The sequence below is a fragment of the Mesoplodon mirus genome (genome assembly GCF_964341445.2).
Source record: "Mesoplodon mirus genome assembly, chromosome: 6".
NCBI lineage: Eukaryota > Metazoa > Chordata > Mammalia > Artiodactyla > Ziphiidae > Mesoplodon > Mesoplodon mirus.
Window position 1 is genome coordinate 146,887,881 of NC_138982.1, and position 22,164 is coordinate 146,910,044.

Below are 22,164 nucleotides of genomic sequence, written 5' to 3' on the forward strand. Positions count from 1 at the left end.
CTAGACCAACCACATGCAGAGTCCTGCCATATTCCAGTCCTTGGTCAGGGTGACCTCCGTGACCCCCCTCCACTTCCACTAACTACCTGGGAGGTGCATAAACTCAGCACTGTTTCCTGGCTCCAAAGGCAGCAGGTGGGTCGCCTGCTGCTCTGCCTGAGGACACAGCCCAGAACAGGAGCAGGGTCTTCTCTCCCCCTTCAGCGGACGCCTCGATGCCTTGAGGGCAGGGATAGGGGGAGGAACCTCCATGCAGAACGCAGCCCTGCCTTCCCCAGACTCACAGCTTAGCGTAACGTCGCCCACCCAATCTCGAGTGGCATTTGCGGAGAAGGGTTGCATCCCGAGATGGAGCTGACAGGTCGGCGGGAACGTGGACAGCGCCCACTGAGGAAGGCCCCAGGGCAGATGCCCCACCAGCCTCCTGAGAACAGGGCCGGGCGTGAGCAGCTCCCCTCCGCTGGCCCCTCCCCTCACACTTACAATGCCATTTCTTTCCCCCCACGAGAAAACCCTCTCAAGGTGGTACCCTCCAGCCCTGGACCTGGGAACATCCTGCCAGTTTCCTGGTCATAATGCACTTCCCTTCTAACACATCACTGGATTCAACTTCTAATATTTTAAGTATTTTCTATATTCATGAGGGAAATTGATCTGTATCTCCTTTTCTTGTAATGTCCTGGTCTGGTTTTGCTATCAAGGTCATATTGACCTTATACGATGAGTTGTAAAGCGTTCCCTCCTCCATTTTCTGGATGTTGTGTTACATTGCTATTTCTCTCTTAAATGGTTGATAAACTCACCAGCAAAGCCAGTGAGCTTAAAGTTTTCTTCCAGGAAAGCTTTTAGTTTCTGATTCAATTTCTTAAATAGATATAAAGTCACTTAAGTTTTCCATTTCTTCTCATGCCCATCTAGATAACAACTGTGTCTTTTTTTTTTTTTTTTTTTTTTTTTTGCGGTACGCAGGCCTCTCACTGCTGTGGCCTCTCCCGTTGCAGAGCACAGGCTCCGGACGCGCAGGCTCAGCGGCCATGGCTCACGGGCCCAGCCGCTCCGCGGCATGTGGGATCCTCCCGGACCGGGGCACGAACCCGCGTCCCCTGCATCGGCAGGCGGACTCTCAACCACTGCACCACCAGGGAAGCCCAACAACTGTCTTTTGAGGAATTTGTCCACATCATCTACATTGTGGAGTATTGGCATTACATAGCTCATATTTCCTTATTATCTTCTCTGAGGTGTTACGCCTCTGAGGACTAATGGGTCCAGCCGAGGCAGAAGACCAAATGTGAAAGTGCAGAAACAGTGTTAGCAGGTTTTTGCAGGAGCATGTAAAGCAGAGCATGTGAGAACCATGTGATCCAGGAAGAAGGGTGGCCAGGCTTGGGGGGGCAGGCTGGACGACTTATTTCTGCAGGATCTATAGTGAGGTACCCTTTTGTATTCCCGACATAGGTTGTTTTCTTTCTTACTTGGTCAGACTAGAGGCTTGTTACCTTTCTCAAGGCATCAACTTTTGGTTTCAATGATCTTCTTTTATGTTTTCTGTAGCATTTGACTTCTACCCTTCTGTCTGGTATATCCTTCCTTCTACTTACTTTGGTTTTAAGATTCTTAAGATGGACAATTAAATCATTGATTTTAAACCTTATCTACGGCGTTAATGTGTAAGCCTGTAAACATTTCTCTAAACACTGCTTTAGCTACATCCCACAAATTTTGATGTCATGTTTTTATTTTCATTCAGCTTGAAATATTTTCTAATTCCCCTTGTGCTTTTACTTTTTACTATAGATGATTTAGAAGTGTATTGTTTCATTTCCAAATATTTGGGATTTTCTAAGTCTTTTTGTTACTGATTTCTAATTTAACTCCACAGTGGTCACGTACACTCTGTACAGTTTCAATCCTTTTGAATTTCTTGAGACTTGTCTCATGATCCAGCATATGGCCTATCTTAGTGAATGAGCACTAGGAAAGAATGCTGGGAGCTGTACAGATGCCAATTCCTCAAGTTGGTTGAAGGTTTTGTCTACAGGTGCTGAGACAAGTATTACAGTCTCCCACTTCAATTGTGTATTTGTCTAATTCTTTCTTTAGTCCCACCAGTTTTTGCTTCATGTATTTTGAAGCTCTGTTATTAGGTGCACATACATTTAAGATTGCTATGCCTTCTTGATGAATTGACATTTTTTTTGTTAGTAAATGTCTTTATTTCTGGTACTATTCCTTTTCCTGAAATCTACTGATATTAATATAGCACTTTTTCTTCTAATTTGTGTTTTTATGTTATGTACTTTTCTAAACTTTCACTTTTATCCTGTCTGTATCTTTACACTAAAAATTTCTATGGACAACATTGATGGGTCATGCTTTTTCATCCAATGTTAACAACCTCTAGTTAAAATCTCTGCCTTTTAACCAGAGTGCTTGGCCCTTTACAGTTCATAAGATTATTTAAATGGTTGGTGTATTAGTCTTCTAGGGCTGCCATAACAAACCAGCACATACTGGGTGGCTTAAACAACATTTATTTTCTCACAGTTCTGGAAGCTAGAAGTCCAAGACAAGGGTACTGGCAGGGCTGGTCCCTCCTGTGGCCTCTCTCCTCGTGCGCAGACCGCCCACCCTGGGTCCTCATGTGGTCTTTCCTCTGTGTGTGCGTTCCTGGTGTCTCTCTCTCTTACAAGGACACCAGTTCTACTGGATCAGGGACCCACCCTTAGGAGCTCATTTAACCTTAATTATCTTCTTAAAGGCCCCATCCCAGATGCAGTATCATATGAATTTGGGGTGGAGGGGGACACAATTCAGTCCATAAGCGTTGGGTTTAAGTCTATTATCTTATTTGTTTTCTATTTGTCCCATCTGTCCTTTGTTCTTCTTTTTCTCGCCTTCTTTTATTTTAGGAGGGTTATTTTACCTCTTTTATTAGTTTACCAGCTGTACCTCTCTCTGTTTCAGTGGCTTCCTCTAGGGTTCACAGTAGGTTCTTCTGCTTATCAGTCACCTTTACGCAGCATAACAACCACGTCATACACCATCCTCCTCCAACACCCTTTGTGGTGTCGTATCTTTTACTTCTTATGTTAAAACCACCATTATTATTTTTGCTTTTAAAAGTTAATTTTAGGGACTTCCCTGGTGGCACAGTGGTTAAGACTCTGCCTGCCAATGCAGGGCACATGCGTTCGAGCCCTGTTCCGGGAAGATTCCACTGCCGTGGAGCAACTAAGCTCGTGCGCCACAACTACTGAGCCCACGTGCCACAACTACCGAAGCCCGTGCGCCTAGAGCACGTGCTCCGCAACAAGCCACCACAATGAGAAGCCCGTGCACCACAACAAAGTGTAGCCCCCGCTCACCACAAATAGAGCAAGCCCACGTGGAGCAACGAAGACCCAACGCAGCCAAAAATTAAGTAACTAATTAATTAATTAAAAGAAAAAAAGTTAATTTTAAAGAAAAAATCTTTTAGACAAAGGGGGAAAGCTTCTATACTTACCACACACTTCCCACCTGGTGCTCTTCATTCTCTGAAGATCAGTTTCCACCCAGTATCTCTTTCCCACACCTAAATAACAACATTTCTCGTAAGGCAAGGCTGCTGGATGATCCCTTCAGCGTTGGTTTGTCTGGAAAAGGTCCACTCTGCCTTCATTTCTGTTTTCTTTGAATATGGAATTTAAGGTTCCAACACTTTGAAGACGTCATTCCAGCATGTCTGTTCCTGATGAGAAGTCGCTTCTCACCCTTGTCTTTGCTCACCAGTACATAACGTGCCTGTTTCGTTTGCTTTTAAGATTTATTCATCCTTGGTCTTCATCAGATTATCATGAGCCTTAAAGTGGGTTTTGGTGGGGTTTTTGGTCTGTCTGCTGAGGTTCATGGATCTGTGGGCTTACACGTCTTGTGTTTGGGAAAATTTCAGCCATGGTTTCTTCCAATGTTTTTCTGCCTGCCTTCCACCCTCCCTCCTGCTTTTCTAGGTCTCAGATGACACGCGTTGGACCACTCAGTATCATCCAACAGGCCACTGAAGCTCTGTTTGATGTTTTAACTCTTCTGGCCACCGTCAGGCCGCTTCAATGCTCACCTATTCCTAGAGGGCCCAAGGGCAAGCCCTGCTCCCTACCTTCCCAAGAACCAGGGGCATCAGGGAACATGAGGTCTCAGGCTCGCTGCATCCTGCACAAGAAGCCTGGCCGTGGGACAGGCATCAGAGGCTGCCTAAAGCCACCAAAGTAGCTGTTCTCCACCACGTGCAGCACGGGTCTCAAACGGCCCCTGGGGCACCACTGCCCTGGGAGGAAAGCTGGACGTCACATACCGATAATAGTCATCACATAGAAACTATTGGTTGAATTATTTTCCCTGAAGAAAACAAGTAACTCTGAAGTTATCGCTATCACCCTAATCCTGAGTGAGGAAAGAGGGTTTTTAAAACAGCACCAGAAATTCCAAGTGAAAATGCCAGGCACATGTCTTTGAGGGGAGCCCAAGGTCAAGACATGCTGCCCCAGTGCCCCTAGTAAGTTTACCGAGCTCTTCAGAGCTGCGTCTTCAGCTTCCTACGGGTGCCACTTGCGAGGGCGGTTCTTGTGAATTCTGCTGTGACCAGACACCTTGTGGAGAGGCGCAGCCCAGACGCCCCCTTCCCACAATCAGTGAGAAAGTTGAGCGCTGACTTTGGAGGCCAACGTCAGCAAGCGAATCAAGCCCCCGGCAGGTACCTCATGTGTGACATCCCTGCCAGTCCCCTCTAACTTTCTTGCCTTCGTGTCCCCTTGTCTTGTGTTTCTAACCTTAATTTCTTTTTGAAACAAAGGGAACTATAAATAAAACTTTATATTGCAGATGGAGAGATGAAAATAAATCAAGCTGACCAATTAACCTATAATTAGTTGCTGAGAGTTGAGAGAATGAGGAAGCAACAGTTGATTGTATCAATTGTTCAAACATTTTTATTGTCTGAATAAAAGTTAAATCTACATATCGACATTGGTTATGTTCAGTAGGCAAAGTATTTTCTTGGAGATAAGTTTCCATTGTGAGTTAAGCATTTCCAGTTAGAGAATCCCTCAAAGGGTCAGATCTGAAGCTTACATCCTGCTGAACAAGAAAAGCTAACCTGGCTCCAGAGAAAGCTTCCCAGCACAACATTCAAAATTTGCTCCTGATAACCAAAAATAAAACAATTTGAATTCAAGACACGTTAATCATTCACCCAGGACAGAGAACTTGACTTTTAAGCAGGTTGAGGCAGATATTTTCCCCTCAAATAACTAGAGGTGCATCCTGCTTATCTTGGAACCATTTCTCTTGTTCCCTGAGACTGAGGGGTGGTGGTCCAGCATCGGACATGGGGCACGAGGGACCCCAATCTATGACGGTTTCCAGGATGGAACTAAACACATGCACGGCAAGCCTCTGCTAAGGGACTCAAACGTCTGTGTATTCAGGTAGCTGGGAAGACAGGTGGCGTTCAGCAGCGTTTCAGTGTGACGGCTGGCTTTCACTTCTTCCCTGGAAGTTTTGCGTTTCGTCCGGTGATCTGACCATGGCTGGGCAGTGACCGCTGCAAGAAGCAGACCGCTGGGAATCACCGTCTGCACTGCGGTGCAAGAGCAGCCCCGGCAGGTCCCGGTGGGGCCCAGTGCAGCTTCCTCAGCAAAAGAAACCCGAGTTTAAAAACGTCTGGGGCAAGTGCTGGCATCCAACTAGCACCAGCTGAACACCTGCTACATTCCACAGTGTGGCAGCCGGTGGAGCCAGCAGGACGTGCCCGCGCGTACACGTGCCCAGGCCCTGCGGGGCTCAGAGCAGGGGGAGCACCACCTGGGGCAGGAGGGCAGTGGGGGGCAGCTCAGGCAAAGGCCGGACGCAGGCGAGCCCCGGGCAGAGTCAGGGAGAGCGCTCGGGGGCCACGAGAGCTGCGGAAGCAAGGCCACGTGGTGCAAACCTCGGAGAGCGCCCTAAGGGTCTGGGCAGGGATGGCGGGAGCAGGGGGGCACCCAGGCGTCTCTCTGGCTGTCAGAGGGAGGGTGGTGCGCTGGGGCCGCGCAGCCAGGGCTGCCGTCAGACAGGGAGAGGCACAGAGGAACAGCAGACGGAGAAGGACCTGGGGGGGATGAGAAGCAGGTGGGCCGCTGGGGCGACATCAGGCCTGGGTTTGACCCTCATCAACGCTCTCAGTGACCCACACAGCCACACTCCTGCTCATCCTCGTACGTCAGAGGCAATTCCAGGATTTGGATTTTCCATCCTGAGCCCCAAGTCCATGCACGCTAAGCCAGACGGGTGTAGAAGCCAGAGGGGAGTTCAGAGGCTCTCGCCACCTGAGAGGCTGCAGCCTGGAAATGTGACGCTCCCTGCAGCTTAGAGCACAAAGGGGGTGAGGGGTGTCCCCGGCACACATCAGGGCCCCACTGTTGTGTGGCCATCAACAACCCCTCACCCTTCCTCACGCTCGGCCTCCCATCTGTCACTACAAGGCGACTACAAGCTCTGGAGGTAGCGATGCTGGCGCCCCACAGGCTGTGGCTGCACCAGGACGCAGCGCCCGCGAGCTCGGGACCCGGGGCAGAGGCCGGCCGGCAGCGTCTGGTCCCCGATCCTCGCTGAGCCTGAGCTGCCACGGTGAACAGGGAGGCCCAGCCTCTCCCGCCAGGCCGTTCCGGGCGGCTGTCCCATCCCTCAGCCAGAGACAGAGACAGGAAGAGCCGGTCCTCGAGGGCCCGAGGCAGCACGCGGACGAGGCACAGCTGCTCCGCTCCTGAGGACTCAGTCACTGGTCAGGAAAGCCCTCCCAGCCCCGCGCCCACAGGGAGGATACGTACCACGCCAGGCGGTTCCACGGAGCGCGCTGTGCTTTACCCACCCTCAAGGCTCATCCAGTTCCTTCCCTCACCCGAGCTCGACTAACTGTTCTCAGAACTAACCCTACGCTGAAAATCGGGTCTGAAGGCACCAGCCCTGCCCGTGCCACAGGCCCAGGCTCAGCGCTTCCGCCGAAGCGGGCAGGGAGGGGGCTGTCTCGGCCCCTCTGAGATGCCCCAACCTCGCCTGGAACTCGCATGACCAGACCCCCCCAGGTGCCCACAGACGTGCTCTCAAGGGTAGCCGGCGAGGGCGCTCTCGGGGTGCAGGCGGGAGAAGCGCCCAAGGGTCCAGATGGGGAAGATGTTTCTGTAGCTCGTGTAGCTGATGGCACAGGACTTGTTGAAGACCCCAGCGATGTTGTCCTGAAAGAACACAGGGAACGAACACAACGTCTCCACCAGGTGCTGGGCAGCTCCCTGAACCGGGACGCTGGCTGGAGGGCTGGCCTCAGCACGTGGGCCTACCACCACCCCAGCTCTCGGACCCCAGGCCCTGCAACAAACCCTCCAGCCCAGGCCACCAGCCCCTCACAGCCCCGCCAATCCCGGACTCATCCAAGGCGGGGCCAGCCTCACGTGACCTTGTGACCCCATGCCCTTCCACACTTCCTTCCGAGTGAGGGGCTGTCAGGCTCAGCCCAAGGGTGTCCTGGCCCGTGGGCTTCTCCCCCGCCAGCTCCTTCCCCGACACCACCAGCCCTGCCGCCAAGCCAGTGCTTCAACTGCAAATGGCCCAGGCCTTCAGGACCCGCCACCATCACAGACCTGCTTCCAACACAGGCCACTCACTCGTACCTGGGGCCAGTCGCCATTGGGCAGCTGTTTTCCAAGCAGGTAGCTGACTCCTCTCTCCAGGGCCGCTACGTCAGGGTGCCTGCAGGGAGAGGGGCACTGAACATTCCCACCACCACTCTGCACGAGCCCACCTCCGGCTGCGGACAGACCTGCGTCCTCACCCTTACACAGCCAAGCACAGGGACAAGGATGTGAAACGCTGCACGATGACAGACAGACCTGAACTGCCTGCCAGACCCGCCGGTAACAGTCGGCCCACCAGACACCCCGAGAGCAGGAAACGCCACCAGGGCAGAGGCGAGAGGGCAGGAGGGCAGCCCACGCGTGGCCGGGCGAGCAGTCCCTGCCACGAGGTGCTGCGCTCCTGTCCACCCGGCCACTGGTCCTCAGGGCCCTCTGAGGGCCACTGAAGCCACATGTGCTAAGCTTGCTCATCCCAACCTGATGAGACACCAGAAGGCTCGATGGCTCAGGACGGAGCTCAGCCTGCCCGCTCCTGCCCACACTACCTGGCCTTCCTTTGAGGGGGTTTTAGGGAGATTTCCCAGGGGCCCCAAACCCAACAGGGCAGCACAGACTGGGACACCGTGTGCACGTCTGCGTGTGTGTGTTGTGCGCACGTGCCTGAGCACGTGTGTGGCTTAGGGCCAGCTGCGGACACAGAGCACATGCTGCCATACCTCACGCTGCTGACGGCCCTGCTCCCCTGGCTGTCCCTGTTGGGGGGCCTCTGCACGACCTGCCACCTCGCCCTGGGAGCCTGTTGAGGGGGCCCCGCAGGCCTCGCGTCCTCTCACTGCTGCACTCGGAGCTCAGCTGCCGTGCCCTCCCAGGCTGCCGGCTCACCGCCCTTCCTTCGCCCAGCCCCGTGGCTCTGGGACAGGCCTCATCGCCCCCACCTGACGGCCATCAGCCCCATCAGGGCCCAGCACGTGTTGTGGATCTGGGACCGGGCGCTCTGCACGTAGCGCCGCTGCTCACAGGACTCGAAGTCCTCCCCCCAGCCTCCATCTGCCATCTGTCGGGACAGCAGGAAGTCGCAGGCCTGGGAGACCTCTGCACAGGCAGCCCTGCAGAGACCAGCAAGACACGAGACACCATCATGCCGGGCGAAGTCCCTGCCCCCCTCCTCGCCCTTGCCAGGCCCCTCAGGGTCACGGGGAGGGGCGCGTGGGCCCCCGCACTCAGGCCTAGCCCACCGTGGGACGTGAAGCGGGACAGAGGCGCCGGCACCGCAGGGCTGTTGGAAGGTAAAGGGAGATGCCGTGCATCTGCAGATGGCCTCCTGGACGTGACCCACCAGCAAAGCAGCCCTCTCGGAGGTGGCAGGAGACAGCTGACCCGAGGCCTCCTCCCTTCTCTCAGCCAGCGTCCTGGCCTCGGGCCGCTCCCGCTCCTACTTGGGTGTGGGGCTTGGGTATGGGCGGGCGAGCTGGGGGAGGGCAGAGGGCCAGAGGCTTCCCTCCCCCACACGAGCCCGGAGGCTGCGCAGAGCAGCGGGGCACAGTGGCTCGTACATTTTCTGGAATCCTGATTTTATCTCACTGCTTAAAAACACGTAAGAACACCCCCAAAGTCAAACAACAAAGGGGGAAACACCCCCAGCAGAGTGTCATGCTGAGAAGACCCCCATCCCGCCAAGGTGGGAATGTCCACACTCACCCGTCGCGGTAAATGTGCCCCATGCAGGCGAAGGCTTCCAGCCCAAAGCAGGTGCCGTAGGTGAAGCACACCCCCCAGGAGCTGGAGGAAGAAGGGGACAGCGCCCGGCCCCTGAGTCCTCGTTCACAGCGGGCGCAGGGACTCCCTCCAGCATGGGGGTATACGGGGGGCTGCGGCTGTCTTCAGGAAAAGCATCCACAAGGCCTTCAGCACTAAGACAGACCTACCCAACCTGGCCTCCGTGGGCGGCTCCATGTGCTGGATCCAAAGCCAGAGGAGGGGTGGAGCCACCAGGCCACCACACCCTTCCAACGCCCTCAGCCACACTGCCTTAGCAGCACACTGAGCAGTCACCACCGGGGGAGGCTGGGCATTCAGAAAGGAGCAAGGCCCACCAGGAACGTGTCCAGAAACCCCTGGGGCAGCACAAGCACCCCACACGCATCTGCGCCCACAGGCATCACTCACCCTTCCCAGGAGCCATCAGGCCTCTGCTTCTGCCGACAGAACTGCAGGCCCCGCTCGAGGGTCTCCCTGGAACACAGCAGGATGAACACACCCGATGAACAGTCCAGCAAAACAGCAACTCACCTGCTACCCCCATTCCCCCCACTCTACGGCCTCAAAAGAATGAGCATGGTCTTCCTTAAAAATATGTAAAAACAAACAGTTCAGGGAGGAGATACAAGGTCGAGAAAGCAGCGATTACAGGCCACAGGAGGGGAGCACAGTGAGGTGAAAAGAAGAAATTAAGGAGAGGAAACCTCAGGGACGAACCCACATTAGAAGCAGCTGCAAACAGGATCGATATCACCGAAAACAAGGTCAGTGACACAGGCTTGAGTAAATCACATAAATGAAAATTTTAAAGTAAACAAAAAATGAGAGAGAAAATGATACATTCAGAGGACAAAGAAGATCCATCACAGGTCTAACTGGTACTTCCAAAGAAGACCTGGTTCTCTGAAAGGACTAGAGGTGAAGGTATGAGTACAGCCTTTAGGGTGATCCACCCCCATGACGCTCACTCGCCTCCAGGCACCCAGCCTGTGTCATTCCTCTCGAGCGGCAGCCCCGTGTCCTGTTTGTAGCCAGCTGATCCCTGCACAGTTGATGGTCGCTGCTTCCAGCTCCCACCTGGCTGGCAGACAGACTCCCTGGCTCTACTGATCCCTCCCTTGCTGGCTCTCATGGAGCCGCCATACAGAAGCCCACGTGGCAGGAAAGTAAGGGTGGCTCCAGCCAACAGTCAGCAAGGAAATGGGGCCTGAGGCTGACAATCCGCAAGGGATGGAAACCTGCCAACAACCACACACGCCTGGGGCAGACCCTCTGTCAATGCTCAGGTGAGGCCCCAGCCCTGGCCAGCATCCTGACTGCAACCCGGGGAAATCCTGAAGCAGAGGGCCCAGCTCAGCCATGCCTGGACTCCTGACCCACAGAAACTGCGAGGTGATAAACATGTGCTGTTTTGAGCCACCAACTCAGCAAGACATGTTAATACAAAGAATGAAAGTACAAATAAACATTAGCAATAAGAAGAGCGGTATGAATATAGCTTTAGTGGAAATTAAAAAGTGAAGAGAAAATAAGAAAAACTCATGCAATACATTTGAAAACTTAGACAATATGTACAAATTACTCAGAAAATTAATGTATTGAAACTGCCTCAAGAATAAAGAGCCTGAATCGTCCTACAACTACTAAAGATATACGTAAAAAGCATAAACTTTGCCCAGAAAAAGAACTCCAAGTCTAGACATTTTGTAAGTGAATTCTACTAAATTATCAAGAACAATCACTCTAACCTTACACAAACTCTCCTAGGAAATAGAAAGAGGAAAGAACACTTTCCCTAGTTCATTCTGGGAACTCAGCATAAGCTTCTCAACAAACCAGACAAGAGGGATATGGTAGAGTAAAAATATCAGGCTGTTCATTAATGGACACAGATGCAAAACTCTAAATTAAATACTGGGAAACGACATACAGTAGAGACATACCAATACTAAGTGAGGTTCATCCAGAAATGCAAAGGTGTCTTAACATTAGAAAAATCTACAATAATTATCTACAACATTAACAGATAAAGGAGATTAATGTATAATCATCTCAATAGAGATAGAAAAATTGTTTGCTAAAATACAATACCCATTCACAACAGAGAGAAAAAACAACTTAGCAAACTAAGAAAAGAGCTTTGTTAACCTGAAAAGGGATAATTACCAAAAACCTACAGGAGATGTCATTCTTTTTTTTTTTTTCATCCACATCACACAGCTTGTGGGACCTTAGTTCCCTGTCCAGGGACTGAACCCAGGCCTCCAGCAGTGGAAGTGCAGAGTCCTAACCACTGAACCACCAGGGAATTCCCAAATGTCATTCTTAATGGAGAAATATTAGAAACATTCCCCTTTAAAATCAGGAAATATGACAAAGATGGCATTATTACCACCTCTGCTAAGCAGAATACTGAAGTCTTAGCCAGGGCAATGAGACAAGAAAATAAACTATAGGCCTATGGATTGAAAGGAAAAATATGTCATTTACAAGTGATATGATTGTCTACAGAGAAAACCCAAAAGAATCTACAAGCAATTAATTAGAATAAAAAGAGTTACCCAGATAGATCCACTGGTGAATTCTACCAAACATCAAAGGAAGAAATTGTACCATCTCTACAATCTCTTCCAAAGAACAGAAACAGAGGGAATTTTGCCTAACTCATTCGATGAGGACAGCATACCAAAAACAGACAAAGACATTATAAGAGAGGAAAGCTAGGGATAAATATCTCTCAGTAGCACAGATACAAAAAATCCTCAATAAAATATTAGCAAATCAAATCCAGCAATGTATAAGAAGAATTACATATCACAAACAAGTGGGATCTATCCCAGGTATGAAAGGCTGGTTGAACATTCAAAAATCAATTAATGCAATCTATCAAATCAACTTCTTTTCTAAAGAAAAAAAAATCACATGATCATATCAATAGCTGTAGAAGAAATATTTGACAAAATCTAACACCTATTCATGATTTAAAAAAAAACTTTCAGCAAACTAGGAACAGAGGGGAAGTTCCTCAACTTGATAAAGAGCAGCCACAAAAACCCCACAGCTAACATCGTACTTAATGGTGAGAAAAACTAGACGCTTTCCTGCTGAATCAGGAACAAGAATGTCTACTCTCACCACTTGTATTCAACTTCATACTGGAAGTCCTAGTTAATGCAATAAGATAAGACAAGGAAATAAAAGGTAAACATATTGGGAAAGAAGAAATAAAACTGTCTTTGTTCACAGATTACATGGTTATCTATGTAGAAAATCCCAAAGAACCGACCAAAAAACTCCTGGCACTACTAAACAATTACAGCAACGTTGCAGGATAGAAGGTTAATATGCAAAAGACAATTGTTTTCCTACCAGCAATGAACAATTAGATTCTGAAATTAAAATCACAATACCAATTATGATAGCACCAAAAAAACTTTAAGTACTTAGGTATAAATCTGAAAATATATACACAAGATCTGTAAGAGGGAAACTATAAAATTACGATAAAAGAAGCAAAAGATCTTCCCAACTTGATCTATATATGCAACACAATCTCAATCAAAATTCCAGCAAATCATTTCATAGATATCAACAGATTCCAAAGTTTTATGCAGAGGCAAAAGAAACAGAATAGAAAACGCACTATTTAAGGGGAATAAAGTTGGAAGACTGACACTACCCGACTTCAAGACTTACTGTAAAGCTACGGTCATCAGGACTGCATGGTATCAGTGAAAGAATACACAGATGGATCAATAGAGAATAGAGAGCCCAGAAACAAACCCACACAAATACAGTCAAGTAACCATTGGCAAAGGAGCAAAGGCAATCCAATGGAGAAAGGAGAGTCTCTGTAACAAATGGTAATGGAACACCGAACATCACATAAAACATAAATACATCTAGATACAGACCTTACACCCTTCACAAAAATTAACACAGAATGAATCAGAGATTTTTGTCTTTTCATGTAAAACACAAGACTATAAAACTCCTAGAACATAACATACGAGAAACTCTAGGTGACCCTGGGTTTGGTGAAAACTTTTTAGATATCACTCCAATCACAATCTATGAAAGAAAACACTGTTAGGTTGTACTTCATTAAAATGAAAAACTCCAGCTCTGCAGAAGACATTGTCGACAGAATGAAAATGTAAGGAGCTCTTTTGCCCCTTTCCTGTTTGCCCATTTCTGTTGCCCTCAAACCTTACAGAAATGAGGTCACTAGGTGACATTTAACCTAACTCCTGACTCACGCTCTACTGAATGCACACCATGTCTTGCCTAACCTGTCGGTCCTTTCCCTAGACGAAAAGAAGTAGGAATTAAGAACTGAGCAGTTAAAGAGTGACTAGCTGTCTACCCCCGGCAGTCCCCTTAGCAATCCTGCAGGCAGGCCGTGTGGGCAAGACAACATCTGAAGAAAGCTCATGAGGAGTCAGCCAGCCTGCACGCAAGGAGAGGACACAGAGCTTGACCTCCTGCCTTGACGGTTCACTGAGATTCTTTACCCCTTTCCCCTTTAAAACCTGTCAGGGCTGAGCAGAATCTTTGGAGTTGATTCAGGGGACATGAGCCCACCTTCTCCCCACATTGCTTCTGATTAAAGCAACCTTTCCTTTCTACCAACACTTGCCTCTCAAGTATTGGCTTTTGAGCGGAGAGTAGCCAGACCTGAGCTTGCCACAGACTGAGAGAAAATCTTTGTAAAATACATAGCTGACAAAGGGTTGCTATTTAAAATATACAAGGTACTTCTAAAACTCAGCAATAAGACAACAACCCAAATTTAAAACATGCAGAAGATCTGAATACACACCTCACCAAAGATATACACATGGCAAATAGATACATGAACAGATGTTCAGTATTATACGTCACTAGGAAATCACAAATTAAAACAATGAGATACCACTACACACCTATCGGAATGGCCAAAATATGGAACACTGACAGAACCAAATGCTGGCGAGGATGTGGAGCAACAGGAACTCTCATTCACTGCTGGTGGGAATGCAGAATGGTGCAGCCACTTTGGAAGACAGTTTGGCGGTTTCTTACAAAACTAATATACTCTTACCATATGAGCCAACCATATGCTCTTTGGTATTTACTCAAATGAGCTGAAAACATGTCCACACAAAAACCTGCACAGGAATAATTATAGCAGGTTTATTCATAATGCTAAAACTTGGAAGCAACCAAGATGTCCTTCAATAGGCAATGGATAAACAAACTGGTACATGAAGATATGAAGAAACTTTACATGCATATTACTAAGTGAAAGAAGGCAATCTGAAAAGGCTACAGACTGTACGATTCTAACTATATGACATTCTGGAGTGGTTCCCAGGGGATGGGTGAGGGGGGAGGATGAATAGGCGGATCTTGGAGGATTTTAAGAGCAGTGAAACTATTCTGCATGATAGAGTAATGATGGACACATGTTGTATACATTTGTCAAAACCCACGGAACGTACAACACAAAGAGTGAATCTGAACGTAAACTATGGACTTTGGATGATAATAATGTATCAATATTGGCTCATCAATTGTATCTAAAAAGTACCAAATTAATGCAAGATATTAATAACAGGGGAAATGGGGTGGGTGGGGGAGCAAAATGGCTAAACAGGAACTCCCTGTGCCATCTTTCTGTAAACCTAAAACTGCTCTATAAGACAAAGTGTATTAATTTTTTTAAGTTTAGCAGATTGCCTAGCTATAAGATCAATATCAAAATCAATTGAAGAGGCTCCTGGAAAGATGGCAGAACAGGCAGCACTGGGAACCCCTCTCCCGCCTGGACAACTACTGCACTGGCAGAATGTGCCTGATGTAACTATTCTGGAAGTCTGCAGTCTGCTGAAGGCTTGCAACTTCCAGGGGAAGGTTTGGAGGGTTAAGCTGCTCTCAGCTCTTAGCACAGGAACAGCTACCCATCCCCCACCCCAGGGCCCAGCAGGCAGCGGTGCATGTGTCCCTGGAGCATCTTGCAGGACCTAGGGTGGGCAAAAAGGACCCCGTCCTCCAAAAACTGGGAATCTGCTCTGACTGCTGCTTCTGATCACAGAGAAGCAGACAAACAGGCAGGAGGCCACGGCTGTTGCACCTGCCCCCAACTGTTCCAGCCCCTGCCCTTCTGGCTGAAGTGACTTCCAGGGGATTTAAATGCTATTCACAGTAGCACTACTCACAATGGCTAAAATGTGGAAGCAACCTAAGTGTCGATCATAGATGAACAGATGAGCAAAATGTGGTTCATCCATACAATGGAATATTATTCGACTTTTAAATGGAATGAAGTACTAATAATACCTGCTAAAACGTGCATGAACCTTGAGGATATTACTCTCAGCGAAATAAGCCAGGCACAAAATGACGAATATTACATGATTCCACTTACACATGGTACTTAGAGTAGTCAAAATCATAGAGACAGAAAACAGAATAGTGGTTGCCAGGGGCTGGGAAGAGTGGGGAAATGGGAGTTATTGTTCAATGGGTATCAGTTTTACAAGATGAAAAGAGTTATGGGGATGGATGGTGGTGATGGTTGCACAACAATGTGAATGTATTTAACACCACTGGATTGTACACTTAAAAATGGCTAAGAGAGTAAATTTTATGTTACATGTATTTTAACACAAGAAAAAAAAATCAGTAGCATAAGAAACCGTGAGTCCACACTAACAAATAAGCAAATAAGTAAACAGGGGCAAAGCAAAGCTTTTAATAGAACACCAACCAATACATACAAAAGGAATGACAATTTTGCAATCGTTATATGAATAACTGATGCAAGCAAGAATCATCATCAGGTGCTAAAACTAATGGGTAGAAGTATGATGAGAAACAGGATATTTACATGGTTTGAAATTTTCTCCCTGAGAGGGCAGACAGCAGAAGCAAGAAGAACTACAGTCCTGCAGCCTGTGGAACAAAAACCACATTCACAGAAAGATAGACAAGATGAAAAGGCAGAAGGCTATGTACCAGATGAAGGAACAAGATAAAACCCCAGAAAAACAACTAAATGAAGTGGAGATAGACAACCTTCCAGAAAAAGAATTCAGAATAATGATACTGAAGATGATCCAGGACCTCAGAAAAAGAATGGAGGCAAAGATTGAGAAGATGCAAGAAATGTTTAACAGAGACCTAGAAGAATTAAAGAACAAACAAACAGAGATAAACAACACAATAACTGAAATGAAAACTACACTAGAAGGAATCAATAGCAGAATAACTGAGGCAGAAGAACAGATAAGTGACCTGGAAGACAGAATGATGGAATTCACTGCCACGGAACAGAATAAAGAAAAAAGAATGAAAAGAAATAAAGGCAGCCTAAGAGACCTCTGGGACAACATGAAACGCAACAACATTCGCATTATAGGGGTCCCAGAAGGAGAAGAGAGAGAGATGACCCGAGAAAATATCTGAAGAGATTATAGTCGAAAACTTCCCTAACGTGGGAAAGGAAATAGCCACCCAAGTCCAGGAAGCGCAGCGAGTCCCATACAGGATAAACCCAAGGAGAAACATGCCGAGACACACAGTAATCAAATTGGCAAAAATTAAAGACAAAGAAAAATTATTGAAAGCAGCAAGAGAAAAATGACAAATAACATACAAGGGAACTCCCATAAGGTTAACAGCTGATTTCTCAGCAGAAACTCTACAAGCCAGAAGGGAGTGGCATGATATACTTAAAGTGATGAAAGGGACGAACCTACAACCAAGATTACTCTACCTGGCAAGGATCTCATTCAGATTCGATGGAGAAATCAAAAGCTTTACAGACAAGCAAAAGCTAAGAGAATTCATCACCACCAAACCAGCTCTACAACAAATGCTAAAGGAACTTCTCTAAGTGGGAAACACAAGAGAAGAAAAGGACCTACAAAAACAAACCCAAAACAATTAAGAAAATGGTCACAGGAACATGCATATCAATAATTACCTTAAACGTGAATGGATTAAATGCTCCGACCAAAAGACACAGGCTTGCTGAACTGACACAAAACAAGACCCATCTATATGCTGTCTATAAGAGACGCACTTCAGACCTAGGGACACATACAGACTAAAAGTGAGGGGACAGAAAAAGATATTACACGCAAATGGAAATCAAAAGAAAACTGGAGTAGCAATACTCATATCAGATAAAATAGACTTTAAAATAAAGAATGTTACAAGAGACAAGGAAGGACACTACATAATGATCAAGGGATCGATCCAAGAAGAAGATATAACAACTATAAATAATATGCACCCAACATAGGAGCACCTCAATACATAAGGCAACTGCTAACAGCTATAAAAGAGGAAATCAACAGTAACACAATAATAGTGGGGGAGTTTAACATCTCACTTACACCAATGGACAGATCATCCAGACAGAAAATTAATAAGGAAACAGAAGCTTTAAATGACACAATAGACCAGATAGATTTAATTGATATTTATAGGACATTCCATCCAAAAACAGCAGATTACACTTTCTTCTCAAGTGCGCACAGAACATTCTCCAGGATAGATCACATCTTGGGTCACAAATCAAGCCTCAGTAAATTTAAGAAAATTGAAATCATATCAAGCAACTTTTCTGACCACAACACTATGAGATTAGAAATCAATTACAGGGGAAAAATGTAAAAAACACAAACACATGGAGGCTAAACAATACGTTACTAAATAACCAAGAGATCACTGAAGAAATCAAAGAGGAAATCAAAAAATACCTAGAAACAAATGACAATGAAAACACGACGATCTAAAACCTTTGGGATGCAGCAAAAGCAGTTCTAAGAGGGAATTTTATAGCTATACAAGCCTACCTCCAGAAACAAGAAAAATCTCAAATAAACAAACTAACCTTACACCTAAAGGAACTAGAGAAAGAAGAACAAACAAAACCCAAAGTTAGCAGAAGGAAAGAAATCATAAAGATCAGAGCAGAAATAAATGAAATAGAAACAAAGAAAACAATAGCAAAGATCAATAAAACTAAAAGCTGGTTCTTTGAGAAGATAAACAAAATTGATAAACCATTAGCCAGACTCATCAAGAAAAAGAGGGAGAGGACTCAAATCAACATAATTAGAAATGAAAAAGGAGAAGTTACAACAGACACCGCGTAAATACAAAGCACCATAAGAGACTACTACAAGCAACTCTATGCCAATAAAATGGACAACCTGGAAGAAATGGACAAATTCTTAGAGAGGTATAACCTTCCAAGACTGAACCAGGAAGAATTAGAAAATAAGAACAGACCAATCACAAGTAATGAAATTGAAACTGTGATTAAAAATCTTCCAACAAACAGAAGTTCAGGACCAGATGGCTTCACAGGTGAATTCTATCAAACATTTAGAGAAGAGCTAACATCCATCCTTCTCAAACTCTTCCAAAACATTGCAGAGGGAGGAACACTCCCAAACTCATTCTATGAGGCCACCATCACCCTGATGCCAAAACCAGACAAAGATATTATACAAAAAGAAAATTACAGACCAATATCACTGATAAATTTAGATGCAAAAATCCTCAACAAAATACTAGCAAACAGAATCCAACAACACATTAAAAGGATCATACACCATGATCAAGTGGGATTTATCCCAGGGATGCAAGGATTCTTCAACATACGCAAATCAATCAATGCGATACACCATATTAACAAATTGGAGAATAAAAACCATATGATCATCTCAATAGATGCAGAAAAAGCTTTTGACAAAATTCAACACCCATTTATGATAAAAACTCTACAGAAAGTGCACATAGAGGGAACCTACCTCAACATAATAAAGGCCATATACGACAAACCCACAGCAAACATCATTCTTAATGGTGAAAAACTGAAAGCATTTCTTCTAAGATCAGGAACAAGACAAGGATGTCCACTCTCACCACTATTATTCAACGTAGTTTTGGAAGTCCTAGCCACGGCAATCAGAGAAGAAAAATAAATATAAGGAATACAAATTGGAAAAGAAGTAAAACTGTCACTGTTTGCAGATGACATGATATTATACATAGAGAACCCTAAAAATGCCACCAGAAAACTACTAGAGGTAATCAATGAATTTGGTAAAGTTGCAGGATACAACATTAATGCACAGAAATCTCTTGCATTCCTATACACTAATGATGAAAAATCTGAAAGAGAAATGAAGGAAACGCTCCCATTTACCACTGCAACAAAAAGTATAAAATACCTAGGAATAAACCTACCTAGGGAGACAAAAGACCTGTATGCAGAAAACTGTAAGACACTGATGAAAGAAATTAAAATGATACCAATGATGGAGATGATGGAGATGGAGAGATATACCATGTTCTTGGATTGGAAGAATCAATATTGTGAAAATGACTATACTACCCAAAGCAATCTACAGATTCAATGCAATCCCTATCAAATTACCAGTGGCATTTTTTTTGGAGCTAGAACAAAAAATCTTAAAATATGTATGGAGACACAAAAGACCCTGAATAGCCAAAGCAGTCTTGAGGGAAAAAATGGAGTGGGAGTATTCAGACTCCCTGACTTCAGACTATACTACAAAGCTACAGTCATCACGACAATATGGTACTGGAACAAAAACAGAAACATAGATCAATGGAACAGGATAGAAAGCCCAGAGATAAACCCATGCACCTATGGTCAACTAATCTATGACAAAGGAGGCAAGGATACACAATGGAGAAAAGACAGTCTCTTCAATAAGTGGTGCTGGGAAAACTGGACAGCTACATGTAAAACAATGAAATTAGAACACTCCCTAACACCATACACAAAAATAAACTCAAAATGGATTAGAGACCTAAATGTAAGACCGGACACTCTAAAACTCTTAGAGGAAAACATAGGAAGAACACTCTTTGACATAAATCACAGCAAGATCCTTTTTGACCCCCCTCCTAGAGAAATGGAAATCAAAACAAAAATAGACAAATGGGACCTCATGAAACTTAAAAGCTTTTGCACAGCAAAGGAAACCATAAACAAGACAAAAAGACAACCCTCAGAATGGGAGAAAATATTTGCAAATGAATCAACGGACATAGGATTAATCTCCAAAATATATAAACAGCTCATGCAGCTCAATATTAAAGAAACAAACAACCCACTCTAAAAATGGGCATAAGACCTAAATAGACGTTTCTCCAAAGAAGACATACAGATGGCCAAGAAGCACATGAAAAGCTGTTCAACATCACTAATTATTAGAGAAATGCAAATCAAAACTACCATGAGGTATCACCTCACACCAGTTAGAATGGGCATCATCAGAAAATCTACAGACAACAAATGCTGGAGAGGGTGTGGAGAAAAGGGAACCCTCTTGCACTGTTGGTGGGAATGTAAACTGATACAGCCACTATGGAGAACAGTATGGAGGTTCCTTAAAAAACTAAGAATTACCATATGACCCAGCAATCCCACGACTGGTCATATACCCAGAGAAAACCATAATTCAAAAAGACACATGCACCCCAATGTTCATTGCGTCACTATTTACAATAGCCAGGTCATGGAAGCAACCTAAATGCCCAGCGACAGATGAATGGATTAAGAAGTTGTGGTACATATATACAATGGAATATTACTCAGCCATAAAAAGGAACAAAATTGGGTCATTTGTTGAGACGTGGATGGATCTAGAGACTCTCATACAGAGTGAAGTAAGTCAGAAGGAGAAAAACAAATATCGTATATTAACGCATGTATGTGGAACCTAGAAAAATGGTACAGATGAACCGGTTTGCAGGGCAGAAGTTGAGACACAGATGTAGAGAACAAACGTATGGACATCAAGGGGGGAAAGCCGCAGCAGGGGTAGGGATGGTGGTGTGATGAATTGGGTGATTGGGATTGACATGTATACACTGATGTGTATAAAATTGAAGACTGATAAGAACCTGCTGTATAAGAAAATAAATAAAATAAAATTTCAAAAATTAAAAAAAAACACCTTTCTCCCACAAAGAAAAGAATATTAACTTTACAGTTAGGAAAACAAGTGGCCATCTCCTTAATCAACAGTCAGTGTTGACACACGCTTCCTAATATGATGCACTGAGAAGCCCCATCACTTCTGTTACTTGCCTGACAAAAGTGCTTAATTTTATTTTTTTTATTTATTTATTTTTTTTTTCTTTTTGCGGTATGCGGGCCTCTCACTGTTGTGGTCTCTCCCGTTGCGGAGCACAGGCTCCGGATGCGCAGGCCCAGCGGCCATGGCTCACGGGCCCAGCCGCTCCGCGGCGGCATATGGGATCCTCCCAGACCGGGGCACGAACCCGTATCCCCTGCATCGGCAGGCGGACTCTCAACCACTGCGCCACCAGGGAGGCCCAAAAGTGCTTAATTTTATAACCTGAGTCTTGTCATGGGCAAACACAGAAAAACATACACTGAGGACATTCTACAAAATAACTTGCCATATGCTTCAAAAATGTCAGTCATCAAACATGAGGAAAGACTAAAGAATTGTTCCAGGTTAAAGAACTAATATATGACAACTAAATACAATGACCCTGGATTAGACCTTGAGGAAAAATGTTTCTATAAACCACACCACTGGTACAACTAGGACAATTGAAATAAGTTCTATAGATTAAATAATGGTATTATACCAATGTTAATGTTGTGACTCATATTTACATAAGAGAATATCCTCATTAAAAAAAAATACTAAAAGAAGCCACGACAATGAGAAGCCCGCACACTGCAACGAAGAGTAGC

The 22,164-nt window shown here is 45.8% G+C and overlaps 1 protein-coding gene across 3 annotated transcripts in view; it reads right to left on the bottom strand.

Moving 5' to 3' along the window:
• Positions 1 to 6,975: 6,975 nt before the first annotated feature.
• Positions 6,976 to 22,164, bottom strand: part of LSS (lanosterol synthase) — a 40,237-nt gene continuing 25,048 nt past the window's right edge. For 2 of the 3 annotated variants that reach the window (XM_082624970.1, XM_082624972.1), the window contains exons 18-23: positions 19,211 to 19,354; positions 9,810 to 9,875; positions 9,342 to 9,422; positions 8,579 to 8,749; positions 7,680 to 7,758; positions 6,976 to 7,247 (exon numbers count right to left, since the gene is read on the bottom strand). In XM_082624970.1, coding sequence (XP_082481096.1) covers positions 7,116 to 7,247; positions 7,680 to 7,758; positions 8,579 to 8,749; positions 9,342 to 9,422; positions 9,810 to 9,875; positions 19,211 to 19,354 — 673 coding nt within the window. In that variant the 3' untranslated portion in view covers positions 6,976 to 7,115. The remainder of the gene's footprint in view (positions 7,248 to 7,679; positions 7,759 to 8,578; positions 8,750 to 9,341; positions 9,423 to 9,809; positions 9,876 to 19,210; positions 19,355 to 22,164) is intronic. The other variant, XM_082624971.1, reaches the window with a different exon arrangement.